Genomic DNA, 25,546 nt, shown 5'->3' with positions numbered 1-25,546 from the left:
AGAACCACTGGATTAAGGAAATTTACTGTTAACCAGATTATGGATTTTTACTGGAGCATTTTTATAGTTTTTACCATTAAAATCACATCTTTTACAGTGTACTGTACTAACTAAAGTCATTTTTAGACATAAAAATAGTAAATATACAAACATTTAGATTTTCACGAATCACATTATCTCTAAGTTGTTTTAAAACACCAAACAGACACAATAGCTGTATTAAAATAGGAAATTTGACCAAATTTACTATATTGTTTACTTTTATACTTAATATTTTTTAAAGAATTATTTAAAAAACACAATGTTCAAAATAAAGGTAAAATCATAGATACTATTAATGCTAATGTCTAATTATAGATGATGTCCTTACCTTTCACAAATCAGCCCAAATCCTGAATCTTGAGGGAAACAATACAAAAAAGTCCTCTGTAAATGACTCAGGATGAGCTGTGTATTAAAAAATCATTTTTTGCGATGAAGAAATTAGTAATTAGTTTCACTGACATCACTTGCAGTTACTCTCTTCTCCCTTTCAGTGTAATTTATCTGTCCATTCAAACAGAATGTGTCTTCAACAGATTAAATAGAAGAAAGCAGGCAAGTGGGAGGAGAAGTGCACATAAATATATAAACACTTGTTTACGTTCACACAAACAAAGTAGTAAGTGAAGTGTGGTTTTTGACACATTCATTATTCATGTATTTAAACATTCTAGTTTGGTACTTAGCTTCCACAAAGACACAAGATGCAACAACAACATGAACTCAGAAATGTCTTGTGAATCAGTGTTAGATGTCATTTTGACTTTAAGTTAGACAATTGACATCAACATCATTATTATGGACAAAGTGCAGAACAGACTGTGCATTGGTGTTATTAAAGCTACAGTGTAACATTTTTGTACTTTATAAATGTGTACAATAAAGTAATCAAAGCAACAAATTAATATATTCAAGTACAAAAAAACTGAAAATAAATCTTAGCTAAATGCTCACTGTTAACACTTTCTGGGATAAGTGCATGGTGTGTCTTGATCATGTGACGTTCAGGAAAAATTTATTTACTCCAACTACTGTAAACATAAAGTATAGGTTGTAACTGCTAAAACAACCAAGCCAATAAACTCAGTTATATAATAAAACCTGTTACAAACCAAAAAGCACAAAGTGTGTGAATGCGAACAAGTTTTTATATACGCAAGTAAAATTTAGCGGTAAAATGTTTCATTTAAGGCATCACAGTGGTGCAGTGGGTATCACGATCGCCTCACAACAAGAAGGTCGCTGGTTCGAGCCCCGGCTGGGTATTGACATTTCTGTGTGGAGTTTGCATGTTCTGTCTGTGTTGGCGTGGGTTTCTCCCAGCTGAAGATAAATGAATGAATGTTTGGTTTACACATAATGTTTGATATGGTACATACTGTATAGATGTGGCTAAATCAGAGAAGGATTTACTGTAGTAAGTGGGAATATGCAATAATTTGACAAGCTGAAAAGTAAAATATATGTATAAATTAAGTTATATTATAACATAATTAGATAAACTAGCCTAATGTTCACTTACTTGATTTAACTTACTTCAAATCTTGGTTCACATTGGCCATCCACAAACTTTTTTCCTCAAACATTTTTTTTGGCAGTCTATATTTACTATAACATGTTCTTTCTGGTCCGACTTATTAGTAAAGTTTAAAACATAACTATAACCGTTCATTTTCAGCAGCAATAATCAGCAAAATATGCAAGATTTGTTCAGTTCAGTGGCATTGTGTTGTGCATCCAATATGGACGACTAATGATAATAAAACACTCTCCATTTTAAAATGTACTGAATAGTACTGTAGGGAATATAAACTAAAAATCTTCTTGGAAAAAAAATACAGCATTGGCCACAGATATGCTTCTGATCAAAATTTCCTGTTTAAAAATCATTTTTAATTAAAAAACAATCAAAAACATAATTTAAACCATTTAGCAAAGATAGTATTTTTTTCTGTTTGCTCAGCAATGTCCTGAAGTTTTCTGGTTCATCGAAATGTGTCATCTTTGTTTCTGATGAAGAGACATTGCACCAGAAGCTTTTTAGCATTTATTGCAAATAGTAATTATTTCACTAATAATAATAATAATAATAATAGGGCGGTGCGGTGGTGCAGTGGGTGGTGCTGTCACCTCACAGCAAGAAGGTGGCTGATTCGAGCCTCGGCTGGGTCAGTTGGCATTTCTGTGTGGAGTTTGCATGTTCTCCTCATGTTCACGTGGATTTCCTCCGGATGCTCCGGTTTCTCCGACAGTCCAAAGACATGCAACGTAGGTGCATTGGGTAACCTAAATTGGCCGTAGTGTATGTGTGTAAATAAGAGTGAATGGGTTTTGCCCAGTGATGGGTTGCGGCTGGAAGGGCATCTGCTTCTTAAAACATTTGCTGGATAGGTTGACGGTTCATTCCGCTGTGGCGACCACTGATTAATAAAGGGACTGAGCCAAAAAGAAAATTGATAAATAATAATAAAAATAATAATTAAAAAAAATAATAATAAAATTAATAATAATAATAATAAAATTAATAATAATAATAATAACAATAAATATGATTAAACTACTCTTTCCACGTCCAGTCGTTGGTTTCAATGCCTTCGATTGGACAAAGGCAACAAAGCTTGCTTTTCCTCACGAACCTGTCGACTGCAGTGAAGATTCCTTTAATAGATTTTTGGACTTTGAAGGTAAGAATGGCACGTTCTCTTCAATTGTTGCGGGTTTCAATTACAATTTGATATTTACATTTAAACTCTTAAACGATGTGTATAACACTTCATCCTTTCGACACTGTTGTGAATATGAGTTATGCGATTTGCGTCTGGTTGCTAGATTTAGCATTCAATTGACTTAGCAATAGCATCATTTAATAACAAGATTAAGCATGGCGTAGAAGTACTAAACTTGTAATTTATGTTCGCACAACGAATTTTGGCCCAGTTAACCAACTTTAAAGTTACAGCTTTTGCTTTTAAAACATATTTTAAGCACTTGTTAATTAAACCGTTTGCTAAAAGTGCTGATAGCTTTAAACTTTTAAGATGTTTTTGTTATGCTTCATTGGGCTGACATCTAGTGGTGAGATACTATTACAACGAGAAATATTTTCAGATCAGACAAAATTGCAGCGTTCTTTTTTACCAATGTAGTAAATATTATTTGAGCAATTCCATGCAAATGTCAGCCTTGCCATGGAAATAATAAAGTTTTATCCAAAAGACAGAAACTATAACAAAATTTTTGTACAAGCAAGTGTTTCACAGTACTTTCGAAATTATTAAAAAATGTATCAGTCAATGAGTTCAAACTATTATATTTGATTTACCAAAGTTACTCAAGTGGCAATTTCACATCGGTCACATCCATAATGGAGAGATGTCACGTCCATAATGACACTTTTTTCTCATAAATGCAAAAATGTCAAATAAAATAAAATCATCATTTTTGTTCTATAGAGAGCCAACTCTTATCCTTTTGATTAGCATTATTTCTTTTGGGCTGTGCAGTTTAATTTCTACAAAGTATGGTGTGTACTGTAATCTCATATACTTTTTTTGGTCACATCCATGTTTATTTTCCTCATTTAAAGTACAAAACATGTTTAGAGATTTTTCTGGTCCCGTAAATCTGTGGTCAGTTGTTCTGGAAAATATAAACAGATGTTTCAATATAATGTTAACATATACTCTCTTTGTGAATTTATGTTTTGAGTTTTTACTGCAAATGTCACATCCATAACACTGGAATTGCTCATTTACATTTCTCAGAGAATCTTTAGTTCACATGATTATTCACAGTATTCAACAACCGATGAAGTTAATTTATTTCAGTTTGCTCAGCAATGTCTTGTGGTTTCCTGATTCATCTTAACAAAAAAGAATCTCAGAATCTCAACATGGGATCATCTTTTTTACTGATAATGATAATAAGAAAATGCATGAGGACTTTTTTCTCATGGATTTTACATTTATTCCAACGTTAAAAAATATTCAAAAAAAAAAGAAAGAATAAAAACAGAATTTAGATGAACCAACAAATAATTTTCTTTCTTTCTTTCTTTCTTTCTTTCTTTCTTTCTTTCTTTCTTTCTTTCTTTCTTTCTTTCTTTCTTTCTTTCTTTCTTTCTTTCTTTCTTTCTTTCTTTCAAAGATTTGCTTTAATTTTCAAGATATTAATATTTAATAGTATTTTGTATTATCCTGACCAATTAATTGAAATTAAGTAAAAACACCTACATTTTAGTGGCAAAATAAGCAGGGTGCGAATTATATATTGGCGATCAGGGGGCTCAACTTTTTCGTAGTAGTTTGGTAATATATGCTTCAGTGAATCAAATTTATGAATGCATTTAAATTACATCTCCTTTATTAATAAAATGTAAACGTTTTCAGTATTTTGAGGGATATTTAGTGACTATTTTAGAGGTTACTGTCGGTCAAACTATACAAATTATGTGTTTAGTTTTTCTTTTTTTTGGCTACATGCAGATATAAACACCTATTTTACAAGAAATGTGTTTTATGAATACTTAAGGTGTCTGTCGGTGCTCTAGAACTGCCAGTTTCAGACTGTTGAATTAAATTTTTCCTAGCATTGATTGAGGTGATTTATGCATTCACAATAGTATGATCCGTTATGGAGGGGTCAAATGTATTTTTATATTATGCATTTTTAATTATTAATTTTTAAGATAAAAAATCAGAGATCAGAGAAAGCTATTTCTTACTATTTAAGGGCTGCCCCCCCATACATCGTGTTTTGATGTCCTTCAGGGGGGGATCAACTTTCTTAATTAAGGAGGTCAATCCTTCCCAAACCCCCCTGTGATTTGCACCCTGAAAATAAGGAAAAATGAGTGAAAACACCTAAATTTTAGTGACACACTCATCACCTGCAGTCTTTGGAAAGGAATTACAGCTTTCTTCAGTTCCCTGCTGGGATAGACTTTGGCCTTCCTCCATGAGTGCTCTATGAAAAATCCCAGACAAACTTTGATTGCAGCGTCGACTAACATCCAGTCCCATAAAGAAGTACAAGATTGGGTTAATGCAGCTGTTGAAATAGGCTAAGTTTGAAGCCATATTCCATCCTATTTTTACCACCTCATTGTCTTTATTCACCAACTTGACTAGCCCTAGAAAGTGATATGGAGCCCAGCATAGGAAAAAGGCACAGACCAAAACAGCAAGAATGCGAAGAGGCCTTGATTTGCCAGAGAATCTTGTTCTGCGAATCCCAATAGCAGCCAGTGTGTAGCAGATGAAGATGACCAGAAAGGGCAACAGGAATCCACAGATGAAACGAACAAAGTAGTAGACATACTTTGCCAAATTGCCACCCTCGGCACCATCTTTACCCTGCAAGTGAAGTCATAAATAAAATTAGAAATACATTTATACTAACCTCAATATAATATATGCAGTAAATTTTAAAGCCATTCTGACCCCCAGTGAGCAATGACTCAAGTTGTTTGCACGCAGAAAGACCTCCCGGTAAACAAAGTAAGGAGAACTAAAGATCACAGCCACAATCCAAACTCCCACACTGACCACACGAGCAGCACAGACTGTCCGTCGTTTCCTGATGAACACCGGACGCCAGACGCAGAGCACTCGATCCACACTGATGACAGCCAGAAGAAAAACACTGCAGAACATGTTGGCGTACTTGAAGAAACCATTGAACTTGCAGAGAAAGACTCCGAAAGGCCAGTAATCAAAGAAAAGGTTTTTGATGAGTGAAATGATTCTTGTCATGCTGAAGATCAGATCTGCTACTGCGAGGTTGACCAACCATACATTGGTGACGTTGGGTTTCATGCGGAAACCAGCCACCCAGATGACCACAGAGTTCCCGGTGGTGCCGAAGAGAACGATGATGGCGTAAAAGACCATATCCACTGTCGTTTTCTCATAGTCGGTTGAGATTTTAGAGTTGGAGTGAGGAGAAAGAGTCGTATTGTCGGTCATTCTGCAAGCAAGAAAGATAAATCCTTAAAATGTGCTTTCTCAGGTTTTTGTCTGTTGGTTAACTGCAACTTTCGTACACTTAAGCACTTAGCTTTGATCTGCCCACACATTCTGAACATCATAAGCGTGTGGTTACCATGCTAGTCTCACGAGCTTCATCACACAGTACGATAAACATTATTGCAGTTGTCTGGCAACCAAGAGGTTCTAGGTGATTAAACTGATAGCGTATACTTGGATGTCATAATATGGACATTGATTTCAGCTTTATATTTAGAATTTCATACCCTTATTCAGATCAATTATTAATGTTATATGTATGTTTTTAAAAATTGATTAAAGATTGTCCATAATAATATATTGTAAAACTCAATTGTACTTATTTTCCAAAGGTGATCTAAATCTGGGAATTAATAGCATGATCTTACCTGAACAGCGTCTATGAGTTTTTTTCTTTTCTCTAATCAGCCCAAACTAGCCTCAGGACTAGCAGCATTACATAATCCTTCTGAACATGATTAGCGTAAACTATCTTTGAGAATTAAATATTCTTTATATAGCTAGTGTTCAGAGAAATATTCAAGCTTCTTGGTGTCACTTGCAGCTGCATTTATTTCACTTTGAACAGGTCTTCTTTCACTGCATCTTTTGCCCTGTCATTCTAAAGTTTACTCTTTGGCAACAAGGGAAGACAACAGGAAGAGGGAGGGGTGTGCAGATCTTTTTCAACAAACACATCAAATTTTACTCAGAACTTGATTGCCGACTGCAGATAATATGTTTAGTACTACACTTAAAACTCTAAGATGTGGAAAATGTGTGCATTTAGCAAACCCATGAATTACGTGGCCTTTATTTTTAATAGCAGAATTCAGTACAAAGTATTCAATGGTTAGTTCACCTCCAAATGAAAGTTCTGCCATCATTTACTTATGATGGTTTTATGCCAAATTTCACATACATTTATATATGTTGTTGTGTTCTGTTGTCAAAAAACAACTACATAGAAAACAGCAAAGATGACATTAAAAACTAATTGTGTCGTTTAATTACCTTACCCCACAAGAGCACATTCCTTGCACCTTGCCAATGTTGTTGTGAGCATTTATCCTTTTGGGTAGTCTGTATTACGGTGCAATAACAATTCTGAAACACTAGTGGGCAGTGGGGTTTCTATGTTCCACTGTGTTTTTTCACCAGTGTTTTGAGTTTATATCCCAAATATGCATGATGCTACAGCAGCAGTAGCTCAAAATCACACTCATTTAAGGAAAAAAGAGGTGGGAACTGGCAAATTTGCAAACAAATTGAATCATAAAGTAAACACAAAATAATAGGATCCATCTGGAGCTCATCCGCAGGTCTCGACATTTGTTAAACACTTGTGTTGACAGTCTGACTCCGCCAATAATATCCAGCTGTAGACCCACACAAGTTTCAGCATACACAATCTGGGACACACAATCTAGGCAAGGGTGAACCATATCAGGTTTAGACAGATGTTAATGTTATTAAATGTCTTCTGGGACCTCGTCATCAATTTTATATATATATATATATATATATATATATATATATATATATATATATATATATATATATATATATATATATATATATATATATATATATATATATATAGTTAATAAATAATGTACACAATAGGCAATAGTGTATGCTATTTCACAAATATGGCAATCGAGACAGGCGAATGAGGAACGTTGTTTCCGATCGCATTTAATACACTGAACAGTTTTCAGTCATCATAGATGATCAGTCATTATTCAGTATAGCAGATACTCATTTGCTGGCTTTGCTGAAACATTTTCCAGAGATATATAAACTGGACAGGTTTAATTTATATAATGGATTCATTATAATTAAGTAAATAATAGCAAGTTAATATGTATAGGCTATAATACATCTTTATATTTAATACAAATCTTTTAACATTTAATAAATATATAACACTATATTAATATATTACTCCAGTGATTGAATAGTATTTATTTGCATAATCAAATAAGAGTCATTACTGTTTTAACTAATTATTTTTTTATATATAATATGAGTACTAAAACTGCACAGATGTTAAAATGATCATTATGATATAATAATGAAATAATGACTGAAATGGGAAACTCTAAAGTGTTCACAGACGTTCTCGAACGTCATATTTGTGAAATACAGTTGGTGGTAATCATTAACCATATATGGTTCGCCCCTGCCTAGATTGTGAGTTCTAGATTGTGTTTGATGAAACATTTATGGGTCTGCGAGTCTGCTGCTGGATATATCTCCACTCCGCTGTTCCTGCTCTCAGACCCACTCACACTCAATTTAACAAGATATTTCAAAGTCAACCTAGAATCCCAGGGGTGTCCAATATTGGTCCCGGAGGTCCACTGTTCTGCAGAGTTTACCTTTAACTTGCCTCAACAGACCGTCCTTTAGTAAGAATTTGATAGACGGTTAAGTTGTGTTTCAGTAGGGTAGGAAATAAAATATGTGGGCACCCCTGCCAAGTTTGAGCATAGCAGTCCCAACTCCACAACTAAAAGCTAAATTAAAAGGCATACATTAGAGGTGATAGACAGTTGTATTCAAACACAACATAAAATGTTTATTAAAAATACAGCAAAAATGTATCTAGACTGAATGGAAACTAACAATGAATAACAGTTTATTGAAACAAATGGAGGTAAAGAAATCTTTTAGATTTGATTAAAAATATCTTAATTTGGGTTTCAAAGGTATTCTGCAATCTCATGGGTTTAGAAAAACATGAGGGTCAGCTCTACCAGAAAACTGAAATGAAAATACATCACAATCCAAAAAAAGTAAACCAACATAAAGCTAAACTGAATGTAATGTGACCACTTAAAATGTGGTCACATTACATGCAAGAATTCACAATGAAGAACAAAAATTTAGTGACAAAGTTATTAAAGTTGGCCCTCTTGTGGCCGTTCAGTTTCAGAACAGTGTTTACTTCTTCATAATGCTGCTTTGTGCATTTATTTAAATTAAGAGTTCGTAAGCGCAAGCTTGTACAAGTGTGTTACACCATGTAGTAAATGCTGTATATGTGTCTGTGTGGGCATGTTTGTTTCCTGGTCCAAGTTAAAGTAATGACTAATATTTGCAAATGATGCTTTGCAGGGTTCACTTGTTCCAAGATATAAAGGACAGAAATAGGCAGTGTTTGTGGAAGTACTTGAGCATGTTGGGAAATATGACCTTTCTTTTTTTCTTTGTTGTAAGATTTCAGTTCGTGTTTACATGATGCCAAAAAAGTTTTTTTACACAGTATGTCTGATAATATTTTTTTTCTTCTGGAGAAAGTCTTATTTGCTTTGTTTCAGCTTGAATAAAAGCATTTTTTTTTAAAGGTCAAAATGATTAACCCCTTTAAGCTATATATTTTATCGATAGTCTACAGAACAAACCATCATTATACAATAACTTGCCTAATTACCCTAACCTGCCTAGTTAACCTAATTAACATAGTTAAGCCTTTAAATGTCACTTTAAGCTGTATAGAAGTGTCTGAAAGTGCGCCCTGTTTAAAACTATTGATTCATCCATTAAAGAGTCGACTCAGAGTGGTTAAAATAAATCGCCGGGGTAACGAATCTTTAGCCATGTCGGCGTGACGTTAATACAGAACTTAAGCCCTGCCCATTTGTTGTGTTGTAGACCCGGGAAAATTAAAATTCCTGGCACCAAAACTGTAGCAAAAAAAACAAGAAGACAAACACTGTAGCAGATCTCGGTTGAATCATGTGGCGAAGACGCTGGGCTCTGAAGTGTGAGGGTAAGTTAGTGTTACTTTCCCTACCCAAAGATAAAACTGTGAAGAGTCAGTGGTTGAAGTTTATTTTTGCAAAAATACCTCAGCATTATAGCCGCAGCCTTGTGCTGTGTTCCCCTCATTTTTCTGACGAGTGCTTCAGCAATCTACATGCTTACAATGGGGGATTAGTCGGCCGTTTGTTAGAGAAAGGATCAGAAAAGGCTATATGGGATTTTGTCAGAGCTTGACAGGAACTTTACAGTACACAGTTCATGGACCAGCTTCTTCCTGCATTTTACAAGTGTAAATAATTTAATTGTGATAATAATGGTTGCCTCCATGTTTTCGCTAGCTTGCAAAATGTGTATTTAATTGTGTTTTGTTTCTTGGAACCGCTTGTAGTGTATCTGGTTAACTCTTTATATTCTCATATCGCATCTAAAAACCATGTTGAAAACGCGACGCATGCTGCTTTGTTTACAGATTTAATTCTTTCACTACGGGCATTTTTATGTCCTTTGATCATACATCCAAAGATATATATCATTTTGTTCAAATTCCTCTTTCTTTGTCAAACTAACAATAAAACCTACTTTTTAAAAAAATACTAGCTTTTATTATATATTTTTTCATATTATTCAACCACCTTTTAGGTGTCAAAATCACTGTTTTCACCTTGTCGCACACCCAGAGTTTTAGACTTCAACAATCAAAATAACATTTTAAAATATTATTCATCTAGCTGTCGCACAGTATCAGTGTCATTTCTACCACAACACTGAAATTGCGCTATGAGCGCTTTTGTGTGAAAGATTGTTTAGGTGGTTTCTATGAAAATGAATAGTAACATTAGAGCACATGTTCAAGATGGAGAGAATTAAAAAATTGTATCAACAACATATGAAGAAAAATCATGGTAATTATTGCTTGATACGGGAAATACATTTATTCTACGTCATTTCCAAACATGCTGTTTGGAACAAAGGTGTTTTTAAAAACCAAACAAAGTTAAGGTAAATAAAAGTTTTAACACAATAAACTGTAGAAATCTCATTTCTGATGACAAATGACATTTATGGTTTCAAATTGATATGGATTGTGACAGTACAGGGGTTAGACAGTGAAACTGAATCGTGGCCAATTTAGTGTTGGAGGTTTCATGGCTAAATCTGAGCAGCTGGTGGCCAGTTTTCATTCATCTTCATTCCACCAGTAAGAGCAGAGTGTGAAGGTTTAAAAAGCAGAGTATCAGCACAGTTTTGCTTAAAATATTGCAATGCACACAACATGTAATATGGTGACATATCAGAGTTCAAAAGAGAATGAATTGTTGGTGTCCGTCTCGCTGGAACATCTGTGACTAAGACAGCAAGTCTTCGTAATCAAGAGCCACGGTATTCAGGGTAATGTCAGCATACCACCAAGAAGAAGAACCACATCCAACCAAAGTAACTATAGACGCAAGAAGAAGACTAACTATTGACACTGTTTGAAAGGGATGTCCGGGTGCTAACCACGATTGTATCCAAAAAACATAAAACCACAGCTGCCCAACTCACTGCAGAATTAAATGTGCACCTCAACTATCCTGTTTTCACCAAAACTGTTGGTCGGGACTTCCACAGGGTCAATATACGTGGCCGACTGCTATAGCCAAACCTTTGCCCACTCGTGCCAATGCCAAACACCTGTTTTAATGGTGCAGCAGCCAAAATCTTGTGCTGTGGACAATGTGAAACATGTATTATTCTTTGATGAGTCCATCTTCTCTGTCTTTCTCACATCCAGGAGAGTTACGGTGTTGAGAAGTCCCAAAGAAGCATCCCACCCAGACTGTTGATGCCCACAGTAAAACATGGGGGGGATCAGTGATGGTTTGGACTGCAATATCATGGCATTCCCTAGGCCCAATACAGATCCAAATATTATTGAGCTCTTTGAGGTATTTTAGGAGAATGAGTCAGGAAATGTTTTCCTCCAGCAGCATCACGTGGTGACCTAAACACTATTCTGCGAGAAGAATGGCTCAAAATCGCTCTGGCCACTGTGCAGGACTTGTATCTGTCATTCCCGTAATGAACTGAGGGTATATGGTTTGCAAAAGGAGGTCCGACACCATACTAATGAATTATTCATTCATTCATTCATTTTCTTTTTGCTTTAGTCTCTTTATTCATCAGGGGTCGCAACAGCAGAATAAACCGCCAACTTATCCAACATATGTTTTATGCATCAGATGTCCTTCCAGCTGCAACCCATCACTGGGAAACATCCATACACTCTCATTCACACACATACACTCCGGACAATTTAGGTTACCCAATTCACCTATAGCGCATGTGTTTGGACTGTGGGGGACACCGGAGCATCCGGAGGAAACCCACGCCAACACGGGGAGAACATGCAAATCCATACAGAAATGCCAACTGACCCAACCGGGGATCGAACCAGTGACCTTCTTGCTTTCAGGCAACAGCGCTACCCACACTATGCCACCGCGCTGCCCCACTAATAAATTATTGTGCTCCAAAGCCAGGCTTTTCAGTTTCATTGTTCAACCCCTGTAGATGTGTAATACTTTTTATTTTAAAATTAATTCATATAATTATTGAATAATAATCAGTTATTCACAGTATGTACTGTTACTGTTCATCTGTTAGACAAATCTTTTTTTTTTTTTTTTGATCAATCTCAGCCTTACGCATGCAAAACATGTGTGGTTATGCTTAGTAATTTTGTAAACTGAAATTAATAAGTGTGAGTTTAAGAGTTTAATAATTTTTCTAATAAATAATTAATGTTTCTTTACATTAACACTGATTCATTGTCATTTCCAAAACACCCTGTCATTTCCACCACCACCCTGTAATTTCCATCACCACACACATTTATAGAAAATACTTATAAAGTTATTATCACACATTAAATGTGTATTCACAATGTATGAATTCATTCTCTTTTAATATACAAATTAACTTTATTTATTTTCTAATAAGCTCTTAACCAATTTAATATAAAATTTTAGAGTGTGACAGGTGTACAATTCAGCATTTGGTCCTAAGGGACTAATTTTTGTAATTGACAAATGTATAATTATTGTATATATTATGGAAATGTTGGTTGAAATATATACAAAAATGATCTTAGACAATGTTTGACTGCCATAATTTATTTAATTTTGAAATAAAAGCTGTACATTGAGAAATGTATAATATTAAAGAGCCCATATTATTTTGAAATATATTTTGAAAATGCCCTTCCATCTAGTGTGTCACACAGCTCTAAGTGAAGTGAAATATCCAGCTAAGGCTTAAATCTGTAAGTGTACAGTGTTTAAAACTATTGATTCATCTATAAAAGAGTCGACTCATAGTGCTTCAAACGAGTCGTCTTGATAACGAGTCATTAGGTGTTTCGCGATGACGCAGCTACGAAACACAAGTAGTTGGGCGCACAAACCCGGGAGATTTGAAACCTGCGGCCCCGCCCACTAACAGAAAAAAAGTCACACACACACACAGAGACACACACAGACACTGGTCGAATGAAGTCACGCTGTGCAGATGGATATTATGGACAGTCTAATCAAAGATGAAACATCAGCAATATAGCCCAGCCTTGAGCAGTTCTGAGTGCTTCTGAAAACTATATGCTTTCAAAGAAGACTTCTTCAGTTCGTTAAAGGAAGGATCAGTATAGACTGTCAGAACATGGATCAGTGCATCATGGATCAGTTTCTACCCCCATTTCACCAGTGTAAGTACGTGCGATTAAAATTATTGCCTCGTTTACTCTAGCTTGCACATTATGTATTTAGTTGTGTTTTGTTACTTGTAACTGCGTGTACTGTATCAGGTTAACTCTTTATATTCTCATATCGCGTGTAAAGCCACGTTGAAAACGCGACGCGTGCCGCTTTGATTACGGATCGTCAGCTGTTTACACACATGCAACGGTCAAGTTTCAAAATATTTCAGCTCAATATTATTGTCTCCTCGTGTGTGTAACGCACGGGTATTCGCGGATATAACAGCGCCGCTCCTCTATGGACGCGCCGGCCCTGTGTGTGTGTGTGTCTGTGTCTCCTCGTGTGTGTAACGCACGGGTTTTCGCGGATATAACTGAGCGCCGCGCCCTCTCTATTCAGCCGCTCCTTTATGGACGCGCCGGCCCTGTGTGTGTGTGTGTGTGTGTGTGTGTGTGTCTCCTCGTGTGTGTAACGCACGGGTTTTCGCGGATATAACTGAGCGCCGCGCCGCGCCCTCTCTATTCAGCCGCTCTTTTATGGACGCGCCGGCCCTCCGTGTGTGTGTGTCTCCTCGTGTGTGTAACGCACGGGTATTCGCGGATATAACTGAGCGCCGCGCCCTCTCTATTCAGCCGGTCCTCTATGGACGCGCAGGCCCTGTGTGTGTGTGTGTGTGTGTGTGTGTGTGTGTGTGTGTGTGTGTGTGTGTGTGTGTGAAAAGAGCAAGAAGACTGTGACCTCCTCGCCAGTTCTTGGACTTTTTGCTCAATAAAATAGTTAGTCGTCAGTATTTTCTAGTCCATCGTCTGTGTTTACATTCACCCACTGGCAGCCAAAATCCACTATGAAGCGTGTATGCACTGTGACTACTTTTATATTGTAGATTAGCAGCTGGGCATTTCACTCTGTCTGGCGCTGAAGCCTTGTCCGTGTCGACCAATCGCAGCAGGCTGTCATCGGTCCAATCAGCGAAGATTAGCTTCGCGCTGAGGAGGGATTTGGGAACAAATGAATCGCTGAACGATTCATATGGGAGTCGCTGGGATAATTAGGTAAAAATAAATGCAGATTATAAGACCATCAAAGTGTTGTTTGACCTTGCATGCATATTAGACTGTTGTTGGAGACCCTTACAACCTAAATATGACCCTATTTCATCTATAATATGGGCTCTTTAACAATTTCTCTTCTTATCTAAGTTTGTCCTCTTACAGATCTCAAAACTAGACAAATTGTTTAAACTTATGAGGCTATGTATGCATTACTTTTGAACAAGTTTTTTTTTACTCAACTTCACCTGGCTAAAAGTGCCCGTAGTTGAAGAATTGCCCCTAAATGCATTTGTGAGCTTGCGAACATCTGCTGTTTGTTGTTGCTATGACCACCATCAGCTGTTCCTACACACATGCGGTGGTCAAATTTCAAAATAGTTCAGCTTTTGCCACTGTGTGGATTAATACTGAATGTGTGTTCAAGCCTTAAATGTTGCAAATAGAACATTTACTTGCCAGCTTATGAACTTAAGAGTGTTTAATCTTGCATAATTCATTCATTAGTCTGGTTTCCTGGTCTGTTTTGCTATAAGCTTAAAAATATTAACCACATTTTATTACTTGCATTTTGCATTGCTTGTCCATGAAACAGGTTGTCAAAAGACCAGTGACCCATTTATAAACCCTCACATTATACCAAGAAACAATGGTAGAAAGACACTGTTTTGATACAGCTTCAGATATCAGCATTATCTGTAGAGAGTACAGGTATATGTAACAGAACAAAAACAGAATTATTATGCAAAAATGGCCCAAAAAATAGCAATCAAATTAAGATTTCTGAATTGTAGCCTGCTTATGTCATAAAGTAAACCATTGTGACAGATGTGTCATCTCTATGCTTCTAATAAATGCCCTGCAGCCATACAACTTCCCCATAAAACTGACCACGTATTGCCACGTATTCTCATAGCAGTTCATAAATTTTGATTTAGGGTCTAATTCATAAGAATTTGTATAATCTCATTCATACATTTTAGTACAATTTGCTAATCCTCCAGTGATGGTTAGGCTTAGGGATGGGGTTTGGGGGCCTCCTTTTAAAAGTCATGTTTTTTTAATGTATTCATCGTATAAACTTGGATGAATTAACCTCTTTTCTGTCAATACATAAAATAGTTACTTTTTCTTATGAGATCAAGCTGGCATTTCTGCTTGTTAAACTAAAAACATCTACTTTGTTGCCTTTTGAGACAATGTTTGACAAATGTAATATACTGATCTGGTTTCTTTAACAACAGTTTGCATTGACACATAACCACCATTATCTGAGCTTGTGTGTTTGATTGATTGATTTTGACATAGCCTTGTATGTATTTGAAAAAAGAGAACAAATGCAAAAAAGAACAACCTGGTTACGTCCATAACCCACGTTCCCCAAAGGAAGGAACAGAGGCGTGTGTGTAGGAGAAACACTAATGGGAGTATGCTAGATGACCACTCACTCTGAAGAGTAAGAAAACGGGCCAATGTTTGCCCATGGGTTGGCAGAGCACAGCTCCGCAGTTATAGGTGATTAGATATTAGTAGAGTATATAACCAGCTCTCACAGGCGAGTGCTTAGACTTTTAGCTGCTGAAGGAGCCGAACACTCAGCTATTCCCTTCGAAGAGGCTGGAGGAATGAGAGAAAAGAGCCCGTTCTCTGACACCCTCGTAGCCTGTGGCGAAGTGCACCGGCACTGCGAGTTGGAAGGCAGCGCGTTCCAGATTGACAATACTCTGGCTTACACACCCAGAGAGAAGGAAATCTGCAATTTTTTTTAAAATTTGGATCTCGCCGACCATCCGGCCAAAAGCTGGATGTTGTTGCAAGATGTTACCCAGCCTCAACATGCTGGACCCCCAAACATGTGATGCAATACTTGTGCCGATGATCCGGGGAGAGGAAACCACTACACCCAGAATCTGACCCGATCTTTTATGTTGAAAAGTCCAGTGTGACCGCAGCTTCACTCTTCCGAGTGATTGGTCGTCTTGTGTATTCCCATTAGTGTCTCTCCTAGACGCATGTCGAAGTTCCCGATCTGAAAGGGAACTTGTGAACTTGCACCAGCACAAACACTCTTTGACCTACTTAAGACACTCAGTGAAGCAATAGTGTTGTGCTACATATGATGTGTGGGAGTTTCATTTTGAATTTATGTGATAAAAGTATTATTTAAGCTTATTTACATAAAAAAAACACATAAAAAGCATTATTTTGCTTTAACCTAAATAGGAGCCTTTACAAATTGCTATAATAAAATATCTGTGAGGTATTTTAGAGTTGAAACTTAACAGATACTGTATGCTCAGGGAATACCCAAGACCTGTATTGTAATAAATACATAGTTAGACCATCTTTACAGTTTGCATGATCTGAGAAATTAACTAGAAAAAGAGAGTAAAAACTCCTAAACTTTAGTTACACACTCAACACCTTTGGTCTTTAGAAAGGAATTGCAGATTTCTTCCCCAGTGAATTGCTGGGATAGACTTTGGCCTTCCTCCGTGAGTGCTCTGCGAAAAATCCCAGACAAACTTTGGTTGCATCGTCGGCTAACATCCAGTCCCATGAAGAAGTACAAGATTGGGTTAATGCAGCTGTTGAAATAGGCTAAGTTTGAAGCCATATTCCATCCTATTTTTACCACCTCGTTGTCTTTATTCACCAACTTGACCAGCCCTAGAAAGTGATATGGAGCCCAGCATACGAAAAAGGCACCGACCAAAACAGCAAGAATGCGAAGAGGCTTTGATTTGCTGGAGAGTCTTGATCTGTGGATCCCAATAGCAGCCAGGGTGTAGCAGATAAAGATGACCAGAAAGGGTAACAGGAATCCACAGATGAAACGAATGAAGTAGTAGACATACTTTATTGAATTGCCAGTCTCAGCTGCTCCATTCACCTGCAAGTAAAATCAAATAAATTATAAATACATTTAGGTGAACATGCAATGATTTTTAATGCCATTCTAACCTTCAGTGAGCAGTGGCTCAAGTTGTTCTTGCCAGGAAAGACCTGCCGGTAAGCAAAGTACGGACAACTAAAGATCACAGCCATGATCCAAACTCCCACACTGACCACACGAGCAGCACATACTGTCCGTCGTTCCCTGGTAAAAAATGGATGCCAGATGCAAAGTGCTCGATCCACACTGATGACAGCCAGAAGAAAAACACTGCAGAACATATTGGCATATTTAATGAAACCATTGAACTTGCAGAGAAAGACTCCAAAAGGCCAGTAGTCAAAGAAGATTTTGGAGATGAGTGAAGAAATTCTTGTCAGGCAGAAGATCAGATCTGCTACTGCGAGGTTGACCAACCATATTTTAGTGACATTGGATTTCATGTGGAAACCAGCCACCCAGATGACCACAGAGTTCCCGGTGGTACCGAGGAGAATGATGATGGTGTAGAAGACCATATCCACTGTCGTTTTCTCATAGTGGATTGAGATTTTAGAGTTGGAGGGAAAGAAAAAAGTTGTATTGTCGGTCATCCTACAAGCAAGAAAGGTAATCTTTAAAAGGTGTTTTCTCAGTTTTTTCTGTTACATGCTTACACCAACTTTCATACATTTAAAAGTCCCCTGAAGCACCGTAAAATGTGCAATATGAAGACAGGGTGGGATATATCATGAAGCTCATCTTTAATATGTGCTTTAAATAAGCGGCTAAATCGCATTTGACTCATGACACCCACAGTCTATAATAGCAATGCCGAGTCTGTCTAACTGTTTCTCTAATTTAAAAGGCATCTATGATGCACAATCAACTTTTGTAGTTGTTTGGACAGAACTGTGTGTAGGTATAGTGTGTCCACAGTCATATTAAAGTGAAATAAACACAACAAGTCTCTTTTTTAATTTCCTGATGTGAAAATAGGATTCAAATCCCTGTAATTTTAAGGTTCATTTACTTAATTGACTGAGAGGTGCATATTAACATGTCTCTATAGTAACCTGTATAATCATGTCCACAAGGCAGGACTTGAAAAGAAACTGGAATTAAAAGATCTGTTCCAACTCTCTGTGATCAGCTGCACCTCAAGAATGAATTTTACAATTTGAAACATTTTTAACGTGCATGTTTGTAATAAGTAAAATCACTATGTATTTAATCACCACATCTGCATAGTGGCCTCTTGTGGATTTACATGAGAACAGCAGCCACGAATGGCACTCACAAGAGAAATTTGAGATCTGAAAAAGCGTACACAGTGGGCTTTGATGGATTCGCAAAAACAAAAACTGGGAAAAAAAAGCACCTGGGACGTATTTGGCATTCTCCAGAAATGTATATAGCGGTACGTTTTTTAGAATGAGTCTGGGTTGAGTAATGCGCCAACATGTTTAAATAAAATCATTACTTTTTTCTTTTATTTCAAAGATTAACGCGAAAGGCACAATCACTTTCCCGTCTATTATTAAAAATGTGAAGCTCATTGTTGGCTAGTAAACATGGTGCCGCTTACCTTTTTTTTCCATGTTAATTTTACATGTGTCTAGGTGTCTTCTCTATGAATGCTCAGGACATGTGCATATATAATTGATTACAGTCATGTCTTATTGGCCGCAGGACACTTAAGACAGTATTGGTCTGTTGATTAGTCAGAGAGAAGCTGAAATGTGTCACGTTTTGAATGCTTATATCTTCTAAAGACAAATTTTGTCACTGTTTTGGAGAACACTAGTTTATAGCAACTTAAAAACAAGAATAACATATTGATGTTAACACCTAAAAAGCTTTCATTTTGATTTCAAGTGGAACTGAAATCTGTCCACACATTTTGTGCATCATAAGCATGTGGTTACCAGTCTTCATGACAGTTAGATAAACATGATTGTCAGGCAATGAAGACGGTCTAGGTTATTAAACTGATAGGGTTTACTTACAAGTCATAAAAGAAACATTGATTTCTTACCTGAACAGCAACAGTTAGTTTTATTTTCCTTCCACTAATCAGTCCAATCTCATCTCCAGATAAAAAAGCATCATATAATTCTTTGTGAATATGGTTGACTACACTATGTTTGAGTATCAAATAAGCATTTTTCAACTAGTGTACATATCTACGACTAATATACAAATGACTTCACTGGTATTACTTGTAGCTTCATTGTGAACAGGTTTTGCTTCACTGTATCTGTTACATAATGTTCTATTGCAACAAGGAAAGACAGCAGGAAGCACAGGAGACATGCAAATTTGTGCTTTTGCACATTGAATTCTGAGTACACAATACTGCATTTTGAGTAAGAAACACAGTACTACATTCAACATTTATGAGTTTCTTTCTGAAAGAAAAAAGACAATGTAAAAATGTTGGAAACTATTGTCTTCCATAGTGTTTGTTTTTCCAACCATGGATACTAGAGCAGTTTTGTAGCATAAAACCGCTTAACAGTGAATAAATTGTCAATTTTAATGTTTTGGGGTAAACTATCCCTTTAACAAGCTAACTAGGGACGTCCTGATCCTGTTTTTTTTTTTGCCCTCGAGTCTGAGTGATTTGATTTTGAGTATCTACCGATTCCGAAACCTGATCCGATACTTCTATAATCAGGGGCGTAGTGGACATTTTAAAAGTGGGGGGGACGGCTGTATGAGATCATACGTTCGTATAATTATTAATCACCTGTTTCTAAAGGGTCTGTCTCTAAAACTAAGGGGGACGGATCCCCCCCGTCCCCCCGGTTGCTGTCTATAATACATAAAGGCTTAGTAGAGACATGGGATCTACAGACGAACTCCATATGTCTGTGGTGAATGAAACATGGGGTACATCTTATAGCAGGACAAGTAGTTTGTCAGAAATCTTCTTTTAAGGGGCTGGCAGAGCTTTCTCAGTGAAATAGTGGCAAGATAGCGTTTCAAATGGAGGTTCTTAATTTGTTTTTGATGTGTATTATCAGGTTTGTTGTGTTAAATGTAGCCTTTTCCTTTATACCTCTTGCAGTGGCAAGTTTACATATCTCAAAATGTTGGCAATGGTAATATTGTCATGATCAACTTTTTAATACCTCCAGACTGCAGCCATACTCACGCTTTCCGCTTTAAGCTGCTTCCGTGTTCTACTTTGCCAGCATTTAACCAATAGCGTCTCTGCAACAAAGTCATGAAGAAAGAGGTCTAACTCTGTGCCAACATCCAATTCCGATCGAATCTGAAACCGAATGATCGGGCCCGATTTCCAATCAAGTGATTGGATCTGGGCATCCCTAAAGTTAACCAGAACATTGTATAAAATGCAAAGAAATGCATAACATTATTTAAAAATAATCATTTTAAGAAACTAGGTAGTATATATTGTAGTTATCGAATGTGATGCATGCAAGACTTTATTAATTTAAAGGCAAAGGAGAATAATGGGTAGCAAGTCAGTTAAAGTTTTGTCAGAATGGCCTTCTTGTAGTAAAACAATTGAGCTACAGTTTCAGATCAGTTGCCGATCAGTTTTTGCATAACATTGTTTTTGTTTTATCGAAAAGAGCGGTCAGCTGTTCAACCGGTATCTGTTATAGTGGTTTCACTAACTTCGAAATAACACATTTCAAAGGTCATGGGAAACTTGATGTTATGGAAATGTTTACTGATTTGAATAGGTTATCGGGCCTTTTATCTAAGTGTGTGTGTGTGTGTGTCTGTGTGTGTGTGTCTGTGTGTGTGTGTGTGTGTGTGTGTGTGTGTGTGTGTGTGTGTGTGTGTGTGTGTGTGTGTGTGCGTGTGTGTGTGTGCGTGTGTGTGTGTGTGTGTGTGTGTGTGTGTGTCTGTGTTTCTTGCGAGAATTAGGGTTTACCAGATGGGCAACATTTGCTGGGCAATCATTTACAGTTATTGGTATCTGTATGAGTTTAAAAGTGTAAAATTGTGGTTTATATATTTAAGTAATGTATAAGTTTATTTTATTTGCACAGTATAAAAGTCATGAAACTAACTAGTATTAAGTCATGTACTAAAAGTGGTTTAAAATGTATTTTTGTAAATACTGCAACAGTACATTGAAATCACATTTAGTTCACCTTCATGGTGTGTCAAATAGCACAGTTAAGTACACTCAACTAGTTTATTTTAAGTACTATTAATAATAAACTTTTAGTACATTAAGTAAAACATTAGTCACTAAAAATAGAGCAATTTAAGTGTATTGCACTAGTATACTTAAATAAAATGTAGTTTTTATTTTTCCAGTTTCCACTTCTGTTCTCAGCTGATGATGTGTAAAGTGTTACTTCAGCCCAAAATTAAAACAGTGTCTGTTTACTCACCTTGAATGTTATTCAAACTCCAAAAATATACATCTTCAAACCAAAAGGAAGATTTTTGGTAATAATTTATTTTGATAGTACATTTGAGTATTAGTAGACTGTCTGCTTAATATCTGTTGATGCTGCTCCTTCACTTGTTTCCTTCACTACTCTTTACTTGTTTTTGAGCCAGTTTGAGTTCTTTTTTTCTGTTGAACACAAAGATATTCTGAAGAAAGCTGGAAACCGGTAACCAATAACTTCTATAGCATTGTTTTCTTTACTTAAAGTCAGTGGTTACAGATTTCTTCAGAATATCTTCTTTTGTGTTCAACAGAAAAAAGAAACTAGAATAAGTTTGAAACCACTTGAGGGAGAGTAAATTGTGAGTACATTTTTGTTTGGACGAACTATTCTTTTAAGGTCTTCATCCAGAACTCTGACACTTCAAAAAATGTTCATAGAAAAGATTCAATTAAATACAGAGTAAATAAAAATACTGGTTTAATTTAAGTCTTTTGATGAGATGTGATTGCTTTCTAAAATGAACAGATGAGATTTAAACATTTATTTATATATAAACATTGTTATGGCTGTGCTTAAAAAAAAAACTTTTAATAAATTTATAAATAATATTATAATATAAAAATAGATTTAGCAACTAAAACTTAACAAATAAAATAGTTGCTTTTGAGTGACGAGTTAAGATTGGGTAAATATGCAACCATGTTTCCGATTGATGGTGTGTGTTTTTATTTTTAATAATAATAACAATAATAACATTAATAGTAGTAGTAATCAAGTCAAGTCAAGATGAGCTTTATTGTTATTCAGCTACATGGACAAAGTAAAACCAAATGTCATATCTCAAACGCCAACATAAATCCGCTTGTTAAGTTGTGACGTATCAGTGCCGTCTGGAATACTGTTTCCGGGTCCAAGCCACTACTCATTTGAATTGAGAAAATGCTCGTTTATTTCAATTTTTTTGTCCTATAACACATTTAAATGAATTTTATATAATACACAACTGTCTACACAACAGTCTCTGGACTTGCTGCATCACAGACACCAATATTTTTAAAAATTATAAAAAATCAATCACTTTCTGGCCATCGGATATTAGGCATGGATATATATATATATATATATATATATATATATATATATATATATATATATATATATATATATATATATATATATATATATATTGCAATCGTGATTTTCGAAACTATTATATCACTTTGTAAACGTTAATTATTACCATTTATTGAGTCTCCCTATACAGTTTGATGGAGCGCTTGAACCCGAAAGCCACTTCGCGTGATGTCACACTTAACAAGCGGATATGAACACAACACTGGATGTAAGAGCAATTTTACAACCTTATAGAAAGATAACTTATTAGAACATTTATCTCACTATACACATAATATACATAAATAATACTGTGAATAATATTATTGTATATTATAATATGTAATTTATGTAATATTATTATTATTATTCACTGTTTATCACTTGTCTTTGTTGTGTTATTTTTGTAAGTGCTAAGACAGAAATTACCACACACAGAGAGACAGAGAGAGCGAGACACGCACACAAACAAAAAAATGTTCTCCAAATGTACTTCCACTTTATAAATAAATCAATTGAACGACAGTCATTATAGGGAATATACAGAAATTATTCCTACCCCTGACAAATGTGACTTCAAATGTAAATAAAAGCTGAAAATTTATATCAGAATTTGCCAGGAGCAAATTTGGGACACAAATTACCAAATGACACATTGGAAACTATTGCATAGACTCTATTTATCCCCTTTAAAACGATTTTATATGCATTCATCACCTTCCCCAGATTGTAGTTTATGTAATTTATGTTCACAGAGGGCAGTTATTTTCATTATTATTGGGAATGTCCTGCACTTCTTTTTCGTCTCTGCTGGCTCGTGATACTTCGTTTTTGTTAGGAAACGAATATAGAACTGACTCCAGTATGCTTTTCCTACATGATTTTTCTAACATGTCACTCTCAATGCAGCAAAAAAGCTTTTAGCTGCCTTCATAGCTGCTAAGAAAATGTTGGTCTGCCGCTGGATCCCTCCTCATATTATGAGTAGACGTCAGTGGGGCCTGTCTTTGCTGGACATTATTTGTATGGAACTTTCAACAGCGAGTGTACATGGAGCTCAGTCAAAAACTGTTAAGTCCTGGATTAAAGCTTTTGCTATTGTCAAATCTTTTGTTTCTACCTTCTAATGTGCAGCTTTTCTGTTTATATGTACTTTATGTATCTCATGATGTAATAGTTATTTATTTGTACTTGCTTCTACTCTTTATTTGGTTTAACATTATTCTCCCCCCCCCCTTTTTTTACAGCAATCTTTTAACCTGGGTCTACCTGGGTGGGGGGTGGGGATTCAGGGTTGTTTTACGATATAGTCATATGCTGTATGCTTTCTTAAATAAAAACTGAAATAATAAAAACATCTGTTCACAAAAAAGAATTTGCCAGGGGTATGAATAATTTCAGGCTTGATTGTATATAGTTTACACAAATAAATTTTGATCTTATTAAAATTCACAAGTCACAAGAAAACAGAAAGATATGCAGTTCTAAAAATATTCTTGTAAGAATATAAACGCAGCACACAGGGATTTGCCATTACACATGTACAAGTACAAGGCAACGAAATGCAGTTTCGGTCTAACCAGCAGTGCAATAGCAGCAAGTGCAGGATACAGGTAGTTATAAAGTGCAGTTATAGAAAAACTATGGTAATATTTACAGATGGATGTACTATGAACATTATATACAGGTTGTATTAGCTATGAACAGATTTACAATAAATGAATATATGGACAGGATGCTATTAATAATCAGGAGTGGCAGATAGATAAACAGAAAGTCAACCATCCTTCATAAGAAATGCAGAGGAAGAAAGAACTTCTGTTTATGCTTTTATTATTCAATAGACATGAAATAGAGAGAGAGAAAAAGCATAAACGGAAGTTCTTTCTTCCTCTACGTTTCTTATGAAGGATGGTTGACTTTCTGTCGGGGGATTTCTGACTGTGGTATTTCAGTGTCAGATACCACAGAGGAAAGAGTGTGTTTCACACAGGTGGTTTATCAAACCCACTCACCTTGAAGCACAGTCAGAACTGCACAATGTTTACCCAGAAATATGGAGTGTTTATAAGAAGGTGGGGCGTCACGGTGGCGCAGTGGGTCGCACGATCGCCTCTCAGCAAGAAGGTCGCTGGTTTGAGCTGGGTCAGTTGGCATTTCTGTGTGGAGTTTGCACTGTGTGGAGTCTCCCCGTGTTTGCGTGGGTTTCCTCCGGGTGCTTTGGTTTCCCCCAAGGACCTCCAAGGACATGCGCTTCAGGTAAATTGACTGAGTTAAATTGGCTGTAGTGTATGTGTGAAAGAGTGTGTATGGGTGTTTTCCAGTGTTGGGTTGTGGCTGGAAGGGCATCCAAACATATACTGGATAAGTTGGTGGTTCATTTCGCTGTGGCAACCCCTGATTAATAAATGGGCTAAGCTGAAAAGAAAATGAATGAATGAACATAAGAAGGTCTCTGGTGCATATGGAGAGGGAAAGAGTAATAAGCAAGTTGGGATCATAAACAACAAAAGATTTACTTGCAAGATTTTTTATTTTTTTTGTTGAATTAAATGAAAATTTCCAATCA

At 36.2% G+C, this 25,546-nt stretch overlaps 2 protein-coding genes across 2 annotated transcripts; both read right to left on the bottom strand.

The window, feature by feature from the left end:
* Nucleotides 1–4,243: 4,243 nt before the first annotated feature.
* LOC130247131 (C3a anaphylatoxin chemotactic receptor) lies at nucleotides 4,244–6,008 on the bottom strand. Its single transcript, XM_056480331.1, has 2 exons — nucleotides 5,484–6,008; nucleotides 4,244–5,396 (listed from the first exon to the last, which is right to left on the bottom strand). Exons 1-2 carry the CDS (start codon nucleotides 6,006–6,008, stop codon nucleotides 4,905–4,907), a joined length of 1,017 nt encoding a protein of 338 aa, XP_056336306.1. The 3' UTR covers nucleotides 4,244–4,904.
* A 9,865-nt stretch (nucleotides 6,009–15,873) lies between these two features.
* LOC130246994 (C3a anaphylatoxin chemotactic receptor-like) lies at nucleotides 15,874–19,605 on the bottom strand. Its single transcript, XM_056480171.1, has 3 exons — nucleotides 19,515–19,605; nucleotides 17,566–18,091; nucleotides 15,874–17,494 (listed from the first exon to the last, which is right to left on the bottom strand). Exons 2-3 carry the CDS (start codon nucleotides 18,088–18,090, stop codon nucleotides 17,000–17,002), a joined length of 1,020 nt encoding a protein of 339 aa, XP_056336146.1. The 5' UTR covers nucleotide 18,091; nucleotides 19,515–19,605; the 3' UTR covers nucleotides 15,874–16,999.
* Nucleotides 19,606–25,546: the final 5,941 nt, after the last annotated feature.

This window comes from Danio aesculapii, chromosome 19 (assembly GCF_903798145.1).
Source record: "Danio aesculapii chromosome 19, fDanAes4.1, whole genome shotgun sequence".
Taxonomy (NCBI): Eukaryota; Metazoa; Chordata; class Actinopteri; order Cypriniformes; family Danionidae; genus Danio; species Danio aesculapii.
Note: the sequence above shows the minus strand (reverse complement) of the source record. Positions and strands in the feature narration are given on the sequence as shown.

Bases quoted from the DNA above. Each gene is read 5' to 3' on its own strand.
- LOC130247131 (XM_056480331.1), bottom strand. From the start codon at position 6,008: ATGACCGACAATACGACTCTTTCTCCTCACTCCAACTCTAAAATCTCA. The intron at 5,397-5,483 runs GTCAGAATGGCT...CTTCACTTGCAG, and splicing joins TGAGTCATTGCTCACTGGGG to GGTAAAGATGGTGCCGAGGG.
- LOC130246994 (XM_056480171.1), bottom strand. From the start codon at position 18,090: ATGACCGACAATACAACTTTTTTCTTTCCCTCCAACTCTAAAATCTCA. The intron at 17,495-17,565 runs GTTAGAATGGCA...TTTTACTTGCAG, and splicing joins TGAGCCACTGCTCACTGAAG to GTGAATGGAGCAGCTGAGAC.